Source organism: Mustela lutreola, chromosome 3 (assembly GCF_030435805.1).
Source record: "Mustela lutreola isolate mMusLut2 chromosome 3, mMusLut2.pri, whole genome shotgun sequence".
Classification (NCBI taxonomy): Eukaryota; Metazoa; Chordata; class Mammalia; order Carnivora; family Mustelidae; genus Mustela; species Mustela lutreola.
In genome coordinates, this window is record NC_081292.1 from 54,750,114 (window position 1) to 54,759,265 (window position 9,152).

Below are 9,152 nucleotides of genomic sequence, written 5' to 3' on the forward strand. Positions count from 1 at the left end.
CGCCGCCGCCGCCGCCAGCGCGGCCGCCGTCGCCGCCGCCGGCCGCCCGGATTGGCTGGCGGCCGTGGCGCCGGCACTTTCCCACGGCCCGCGGCGCGTGCGGCTCACCGGCGGCGCTGCAGGCGCGGCCCTGGCGTGCGTCCAGGCCAATCGGGGCGCGCGGGGCGGGGCGGGGCCCCGGCCGCCGGCGGGCTTGTGTCCCGGCCCGGCCTCCCCCGCCTGCCCGCCGCCGGCCCACAGCCGCCCGCGCCTCCTCTGCCCCCGCCCGCAGCGGAGACCCAGCGGAGCCCCCGCGGAGCCGACGCACCGCCGCCGGGCAGGGGCCGGCGAGGAGGGCGGGGCCGGGGTTCGCCCTCGCCCTGAGCCTCGTTCTGGTCCCTCCCCGGAGCGGCTGCCAATCAACGGAGCGAGAAGCCGGTTGGCGGAGGGGAGGCTGTTGCCCTGGAGCCGCCGCCCCGCCCCTCCGCCCCCTCGCCCGCCTCCTCCACCCCGCCTGCCCTCCCGCGGGACCTGAGTAGGGGCGCAGCGTGGGAAAGGGATGGTTGAATTTTAACCGGAGGCTGAGCGTGAGCGGGATCAGTGTGTGCGGAACGCGAGCCCCCGAGCGCGGAGAGGCGCCGCTGCTGTTAACTCCTCCCTGCCCGCCGCGCCAACCTCCCCCGCAGCCCCCACGCAGCCAGCATGAAGCGAGCCCACCCCGAGTACAGCTCCTCGGACAGCGAGCTGGACGAGACCATCGAAGTGGAAAAGGAGAGTGCGGATGAGAATGGGTGAGTTGGCCGCGGCCGCGCGGAACCTGGGCAGGAGGCGAGCGTCGGCTGGCCGCGGTGACAGCGGGCGAGGGCCGGGGCACGTCGGTGCCCTCCGCTGACCTCTGCGCACTTCGGTCCGGCCGCCGTCCGGGGTGAAGGACCCCCGAAGCGCTTCCAAACCCAAGTTGCCAAAACAGCCTTGAGTGCGGGGAGGGCGTGGGGAAGACCCCTCATATCACCTCCCCTCGCTTAACAGCGATTCTTTTTTTTTTTTTTTTTTTCCCTCCCTTCATTCAGAAACTTGAGTTCGGCTCTAGGTTCCATGTCCCCAACTACATCTTCACAGATCTTGGCCAGGAAACGACGAAGAGGCGTGAGTCTCTTTACAGTGCTTCTTGTTTTGTTTTGTTATTAATTAATGGAAAGAACTACCTTGCTTCATTTTGAAATTTACAGTCTTGATGGAAATATCCCCCTTTGTTTTGCCTGCTTTCTACAGATCATCGAGAAGCGCCGACGGGACCGGATTAATAACAGTTTGTCTGAGCTGAGGCGGCTGGTACCCAGTGCCTTTGAGAAGCAGGTAATGGAGAAAAGTGCGTAGAGCTCTACCGTAGCTGTCCACACCTTGGGAATCCTTACCCTCATTAATCTGAACCTCATCTGTGTCTCGAAAAATAACCATATTGCTTGTGCTAGAGATGAATCACATACGGATTCCAACATATTTTGCGAAGACAACCCATTTTGCTTTAGTTTGTACTTTTATGATTTAGAGAGCATATACATGCGTGTCTATTTTAATTTTTTCCCCCAAAGGCACTTGGTGCCAACTAATTTTTTTTTTTCTTTTTTGGCCATATTCTTCTTTAGGGATCTGCTAAGCTAGAAAAAGCCGAAATCCTCCAGATGACCGTGGATCACCTGAAAATGCTGCACACTGCAGGAGGGAAAGGTACATGTCACTGTAGTGGCAAGTCTAGTGGCGGCCCTGAGTGTTCTTGATAGAAAGAGCAGCCGCTGCAGGCCAGCTTTGGTGCAGTCGCTGCCTTATTTTTTTGCTGCGTGCCTTGGGGGTGGGGAGAGAATGGTGTGGCGTGTACAGTCGCCGGTCAAGGCATTTGCAAATGCACATATTCTCCAGTGAATTCCTTACTCTAGTCCTCTTCCAGAGTGAGCTAATGTGCCTTCTTTTGGAGAATACCTTTTATGTGAGAGGTGCCCTAAAGTTGTAACAGTCCTGATTAAGATCAGATAGATTTCACCACATTTGTTTATTGACATTTTGAGAAAAAGACTTTTTTTTTTTTTTAAAGTATTATGGTCTTTATTTTATCGACAGCGTTAAAAAGTAAGCTCCTACATGACTCTTGAGGAAAGAAACCTGTTGTGGTTAATTAGAGAAAACCTAACAGAAGATAGGAGACCAGGGTCTGTGTGTCTGTCTCCAGCCGGAAAATGCTTTACTCAGGACCAAGTGCCTAAAAGCTCCATGATGATAACTTACATCTGTGTGTCTAATGAATTTCACTGTTCTGTGGTTTCTCTGTCCTTGATGTATTTTTTGTTGTTGTTGGGGGAAAACATTAAAGGAATGAACATAGTTTCATCTGCTGGTAGGGTATAATTCCACTTTCTGCTCAGCAGCTTCTAATTGGGCTTTGAACTTTCATTAGCAAAGACGTACTTCTCCTGTTGATTAATGCGAAGACTTTGGTTGACTCCCGAATATTTGGACCTTCATAAGAACCCGTGCATGCCGTTTTTAAGGCTGTACGTATTTATTTGCTAGGAAGGGCTGCCTTTGGTACTGAAGGCCTGCAGAGAAATGAGCAAAGCCTTGAGGTTTTTCTTTTGTTCTTTCCCTCAGGCTATTTTGACGCACACGCCCTTGCAATGGACTATAGGAGTTTGGGGTTTCGGGAGTGTCTGGCAGAAGTTGCCCGTTATCTGAGCATCATTGAAGGACTAGATGCCTCTGACCCGCTTCGAGTTCGACTGGTCTCACATCTTAACAACTACGCCTCCCAGCGGGAAGCGGCCAGCGGCGCCCACGCAGGCCTTGGACACATTCCCTGGGGGAGCGCCTTCGGACATCACCCGCACGTCGCGCACCCCCTGCTGCTGCCCCAGAACGGCCACGGGAACACTGGCACCACGGCCTCGCCCACGGAACCACACCACCAGGGCAGGTTGGCTTCGGCGCATCCGGAGGCGCCCGCTTTGCGGGCGCCCCCTAGTGGCGGCCTCGGACCGGTGCTCCCTGTGGTCACCACCGCCTCCAAACTCTCGCCGCCCCTGCTCTCCTCGGTGGCTTCCCTGTCGGCCTTCCCCTTCTCCTTTGGTTCCTTTCACTTACTGTCTCCCAATGCACTGAGCCCTTCGGCACCCACGCAGGCAGCAAACCTTGGCAAGCCCTATAGACCTTGGGGAACGGAGATCGGAGCTTTTTAAAGAACTGATGCTATAAAATGAGGGAGGGGAACACTTAAAATCCCAGCTGAGCTGGGCTGTTGCCAACATCACCTTAAAGTCGTCAGTAACAGTAGAAAGGAAAAAGGTACACTTTCAGATAAATTTTGTTGAAAGACTAAAGGTTTGTTGGTTTACTTTTTCTTTTTTAAAATTTTTTTTATCATGTCATGTATTAGCAGTTTTTAAAAAACTAGTTGTTAAATTTTGTTCCAAACAGTAAATTGAAATAGTGAGTATAAACCAACACTTGGTAATAGGTTTGTTCTATGCCTCATTATTTTGTAAACCTCTCTGTCTCAGAATGATCCCATTTTTGCCTCAAAGTTTGGGAATTTTAACATTTAGTATTTCGGTCTGTTTTTCTTCTTGTATAGTTGAAGTCTGTTTTTAGAATTAATTTTCCAAACCACTAAGTTCAATGTTAACATGATGCTATTTGTTAATATTTTGACAATTAAGGTGTTGTATGAATAATATTCCTTTGCGGGGGCGGGGGAAGGATCTATGTTGAATTTTATATTTCTGAACAAAGCGTTGACAAATCAGATGATCAGCTTTATCCAAGAAAGAAGATGAGTTCATTCTCTGCCTCCTGCGGCAGTCAGGTGAGTGTATACACCATCAGGGGCCCTGAGTCCATATTACCAACTGGTGACATCTGCCAGGGTTTGGCTGTTCTGGCTTAGGGAGGAGAGAGCCACTTGTAGGCCAGATCCTCATTTGGAGTTGGTGGGGAGGAGACGGAAGGTGATTGCATGGAATATGCCTGCATTCACCAGCCCCAAGCAATGCAATGAAGTTCCAGTCTCATGGATCTCAAATTCATAAGTGTTAACATGGATAAGTGATCTCGGGGTGCAAGTGGTCAATGGAACAGTCCAGTGGAAACCGTTAAATGCATAACCTACTTCTTCCCAGAACTGCTAGGTTTTCTTTTAACTGGAAATGTTAGTGTTGTGTTTTCCTTTTCGATGCATGGACATGTGGTTGTTGAGATATTCAAGGGGCTTTCCGGCCTTCTTTTGATTTAATTTGGTTCAGGCTAGAAAAGCATCATTTTACAGCTTTATTCTTTTAGCAGGTATAATGTAAACGACCTCCACTGAACTGGGTTTGGCCTCTCTTGTACTGATGTGTTGTGACTAAATAAAAAAAAAAGAACAAAGTGTTCGCTGCATATGTCTTACATACCTTGCTTGGCCTTTCCCTTTCTTGGCTCAGAAAAGAAATTTTCTCTCCTTTTCATTTTGCCTGGCCACCAGTTTTCTTATGTCGAATGACTTCATTATTTTTGGAATCCTGAACTCTGTGAATTTGCGCTGAATAAGGTGACTCCATTATGGTGCCGAGCTTTGGCCTGACTCCCACCAGGAGACACAGCCCTTTGACTGTTGCATTGGCCCATCACCCTGAGCCAGCCCTGTGGGGGCTAGGAAGCCTCAAGTCACGCTGGGAGTTGCAGGGTGGGAGAAAATACTGATGAAATCTTCGAACACCGTGTTGACCACTCAACAATTTTTTTTTTTTTTTTTTTTTTTTGAGAGCATCTACTGTGTGCATTGTTCTGTGCTGAGAGAACAGAAAATTTGTTTCATTTTCTTTTTCTTTCTTTCTTTCTTTCTTTCTTTCTTTTTTTTTTTTAAGCTGGAAAACAAGAAAAGCCTAGCATTGCTATCTCTGATACTCGGTGCAGGGGCTGGGGAATCGGGCATGATGAGCTCTGACAGGCTATAATTCTGCACCTGCACAGCTCCAGGAGTCTTTCCTTGTCTTGTTGCAAGGAATTTGCTTAACCCTTTCGCTGCAGTGGACTCCTGAGCTGTGTAGTGATGAAACTGACATGTGCTTTAGGTTAGAACAAGATGCTGCCAGAACAGAGGCAGTAGTGTGGGCCCCAGGGGGAGAACAGTGCCTTTCCGTTGCCTTAAAAGCACCCCTGCCAGTGCAGGAGCGCTGTCTCCTGGTTTGGAACAAGTTCACCTTGATCCTGAGGTTGGTGGGGAGGAGAGGGAGAAAACCCACTTGGGCAGATGACACAACAGAGCCTGCTTTTTTGTTTTTTTGTTGCCGGACAGCTGAGTTCCTCCTCCCTGCTCTAATTAAAACATGACAGGAAGGCAGAGAGAAGTTCAGACTTTGAACTTGAGCTACGACTTCTGGGTCTCTCCAAAGGGATTTTGGAGACTGTGGGTCTCTAATTTAACCTCCCCCTCAGACTTTCTCCACGTGGCCTCCCATGTTGGTCCCTCCTGGAGTGCACTGCTCTGTTCTGATCACCCGCCTGTGCCACGCAGACACTTTCTGCCTTTCATGACGCCATGATAGAAAGTGTTACGGTAATTTCTGCCAAGTGTCAGTTTAATTTTAGCAACCGTGATTTCAAATGGCATTAAAGCATTACTGAACAGCATTGTGCTCAGACTGCTGTAGATTCTCTTACTTGCACCTAAACTTAGAGGGTTGCTAAAGTGGTCAGAAGTAAAGCCAGTCCTGTTGCTGGCTCTGCGGAGAGCACTGGGGACCTGTGACACCTGTGTGTCAGGATCCGCTTGTGGATCCTTATTTGGCTACTAAGTGTCTCTTTTTGTTTGGAGGGGGTGCGGGATCCATGTTTGGCTACTAAGTGTCTCTTTTTGTTTGGAGGGGGTGCAGAGGGTCATTTTCAGGATTACATAAAGTCTTCCAAAGAAGTATTTTGGTTTTCTTTTTAAGCCCCTTCAAGGGGATAGGTTTCTGGAAATGGTGCAGGTGGAATGGGATATTCCTGGGAAACAGGATGGAATGATCGTGATACGCCAGTGGTATGCAGAACAAGGAATGCAGGAAAACTCATTTCTATTTGGAATTGATGCAGTAAGAAAAAGAATAAACCTCAGGGTCATCCGCGCCAGCGTACTTGGATACTATACCTTCACTCATTATATTCCTACCCCTAGAAAACAAAAATTTTTTATGTGGCCCATAAATTTCCCTTATGAAGAAAATATCATTCATCACCAAGAATCTTGGAAGGTCTCAATAATTATTCATTTCTTTTCATTATAGGTATTACCAGGGATTAATGACATCAACAATAGAAGGGTAGAATTCTTGCATTAAAAAAAAAACTTGTAAAGAAAAATCTGGGAAGTGTCATTTCTAATTCGTTCAGTATAGTTAAATTAGGATGTGATTTTTGTTCAGCCCCCCCATTACTTGCTAAAATCATGATATTTTAAATATAGATTACTTATATTTAAAATCCCCCAGGAAATGTTCTATCTCCTAGTTATACTTCTCCCCAGCCCTTCTGGTCTATACCAGTATCGCAGCTTTGATGCCTTCATTAGTTTCCAGTGATGATTTATAATTAAAACAACTTCAGAGCTAATATCATCTGAGACACTGCTTCAAATGTGGCCCAATTTCTTTTACAACCAGAGCTCTGGGGAATGGGGATGTCTTAGGAAGAGGACTTAAATTCTGCTTCTTGCTCTGCTTTTACCTAATGGAATGACCTTTAAATTTAAAATGTAAAATTCTCTGGACCCCACTTTCCTCATCTGTCAGCTAAAGTGGCTGGACTAGCCGGGGTTCCTGGGCACATACGCACGGAGACAGGCACTAGTGGAGGAAAGGATGCAGGAGCATCAGCCAGGTGGGTGCTGACCCAGGGAACACGTGTTTCCGGCACCTTCTATCTGAAGGTCTGTCCGAAGGGCCACACTACTGGTATCTATGCTGGAATTTTGGTCCAGTGTTGCCAGATCTTTCAGGTTTTTGAGAACATGTCCAATTTTTGATATTTATGTGAAACAGGCTAATTTATACGGGTTGGTAAACTAACTCACCAAAGGTTACCAGGTTAAGACTGGGCAGGTGGGGCTGGGCCTCACCTTCTAGGGTCCTAATCCTAATGGCTCTCTGAGGGCTAGAATTTTTGTATTTTTATCATGCGTGGCTTAGGAATATGCTTAATGGACGAACACCCACCTCACATAAACAATGTGGTAATTAGGCAGCAGAAGGTGGTTTCCTCTTAAGATTATCCTGTAAAGGTAAGAGGCAGAGTTTTTCTTACTTCTGAATTGTCGAATTTCCACAAGGAGAGAGAAGGTAAAAATCATTCTTCTTGTTCTGAGTCTCGTCACTTCACAGGACTTACTTCTGAAGGGGTACCTCACCAGGGTCCCTGTGTTCCTTTTCTACCAAGGAGGAAGATGGGGGCTCAGCCTGGTGGTGGCCTTCAGTGAAAGAGTGAGTTTGCAGCTCGCCATGACTCAGCACACTGTCGCCCTAAAAGGCGCCATCTGATTTCAGGAAGTAAGAAGTCTCAGCAAAGTGCAAGCTGTTTTGAACCTCAACTTGAAACATGATGCCTGCCTTGATCTTGATGAACTGCAGGGCTTTTCACTCAGATGCTTTAGTGCTCTGTTGGGGTGGGGGTGGGGTTAGCGGGGAGAGGGGAGAGGAAGCAAAAGAAAAAGAAACCCAGGCCTCCTCTTTTTGAGCTGTCTGTAGAGATTGACGAGCATTTGTAGCAGAATTGTTGCCCAGGACCATAAGCCCCAGGGAAATCCGGGATACACAGCGATCCTGAGATAGTCTGTGGAAGTTTCTAGATTTTGTGTGAATACGCTGTCCTATTACGCTCTTTCAGAGTTATGTTGTAAAAATTCCCATTATATTTACTCTTAAATTAATTTACTCTTAAATTTTTCATCAAGTGCTTTGTGTTGGGTTTTGACATACAGTCAAGTGAAAAACCGTGCCTAAATTTGAAAACTTAATGATTCCTAGGGAGTTAGGGTGGCCTAGGACTTGGTTTAGCAGAAGAAACGTAAAAACATCGTATTAGGCCGAAAGAGAGAGACAAAGGTTATCCCCGAAAGAGTTGATTACTAAGAATTTTCTGTAGTTACTTTTAGTGGTTTTTTTTTTTTTTTCCCCACTATCCTCCACCTCCCCAAAGCATGGTTTTGTTTCCAGTGCGTAGGAATGTTCATGAATGCGGAATTGAATCATAAAATTAAAGAATGACATATCTGAGCCCTTAATCATCTGCCTTGACTGTTTCCTACTGCTCGCTGTCCTCTGCCTCTGCCCCAGCCACGTTCCCTGTTTGCGGATGCTGGAACTGCCAAGTCTGCGCTCACCTCCAGGCCTTAGCACTGGCTTCCCCTCTGCCTTCACCCTTCCTCCCCCCCACACCCCCCAGACCTCCCTTAAGCCAACTGGGATCTGCTAATGATTCCTCGGGGCTCTTCACACAGCCCCCTTCCCCAGCAGTCTCCCTCGAAGTCTACTTAAACCAGTCACCCCTCTGAGCCCTCCGCCCCCTCCCACCACCCCCCACCCTCCACCCTCTCAGCCCCATTTTGGTTTTCTCCGGAGTTTTCTGCTATCGCATTAGCCAACAGCATATTCATCAATTACTTGTTTACTCTCTGTTTTGCCTGATTTGTTCACCTCTAGAGCTCTGTCCCTTCAAAAGCGCCTCACATATAAGAAACACCTAATCCCTATTTGTGGGATGAATTCGTCAATCCAAGCTGCTCCTTTGTTAGCACTAAGAAGCATAGCAAAGCAGATTCACACAGATATGTCTCTATCCACCCCTCCCCCAGCCTTTTATTTTAAAAACTACCAGGGAAAGCAAATTCGTGTTTCACTTCAGTATTTTCTCTTCACTGCTATAAAATTCTGCTTTAGAAGAAATTCAACTGGACCACCATCCTTTAAGTCTATTTCCTTGGAGGGACGTTGGTCACTTTTAAAAAAAAATTTATTTTGTCATTTGAGAGAGATACAGAGACAGAGAAAGAACACAAGCAGGGGAGAGGCAGAGGGAGAGGGAGAGGAAGAAGGAGAAGCAGATTCCCTACTGAGTGGGAACCCCAACATGGGGCTCCAACTCAGGACCTGGAGATCATGACAAGAGTCGAA

General features: G+C 47.8%; 1 protein-coding gene across 2 annotated transcripts; it reads left to right on the plus strand.

Annotated features, from left to right (window-relative positions):
* The first annotated feature begins 262 nt into the window (after window positions 1-262).
* Window positions 263-4,392, plus strand: HEY1 (hes related family bHLH transcription factor with YRPW motif 1). 2 transcript variants are annotated; one of them, XM_059166159.1, is made up of 5 exons: window positions 263-770; window positions 1,050-1,125; window positions 1,252-1,335; window positions 1,626-1,707; window positions 2,623-4,392. In XM_059166159.1, exons 1-5 carry the CDS (start codon window positions 682-684, stop codon window positions 3,204-3,206), a joined length of 915 nt encoding a protein of 304 aa, XP_059022142.1. In that variant the 5' UTR covers window positions 263-681; the 3' UTR covers window positions 3,207-4,392. The 2 variants fall into 2 exon arrangements, with proteins under 2 accessions (XP_059022142.1, XP_059022144.1); XM_059166161.1 differs by lacking the exons at window positions 263-770; window positions 1,050-1,125; window positions 1,252-1,335; window positions 1,626-1,707 and adding an exon at window positions 1,779-2,174 and having other exon boundaries at window positions 2,621-4,392.
* Window positions 4,393-9,152: the final 4,760 nt, after the last annotated feature.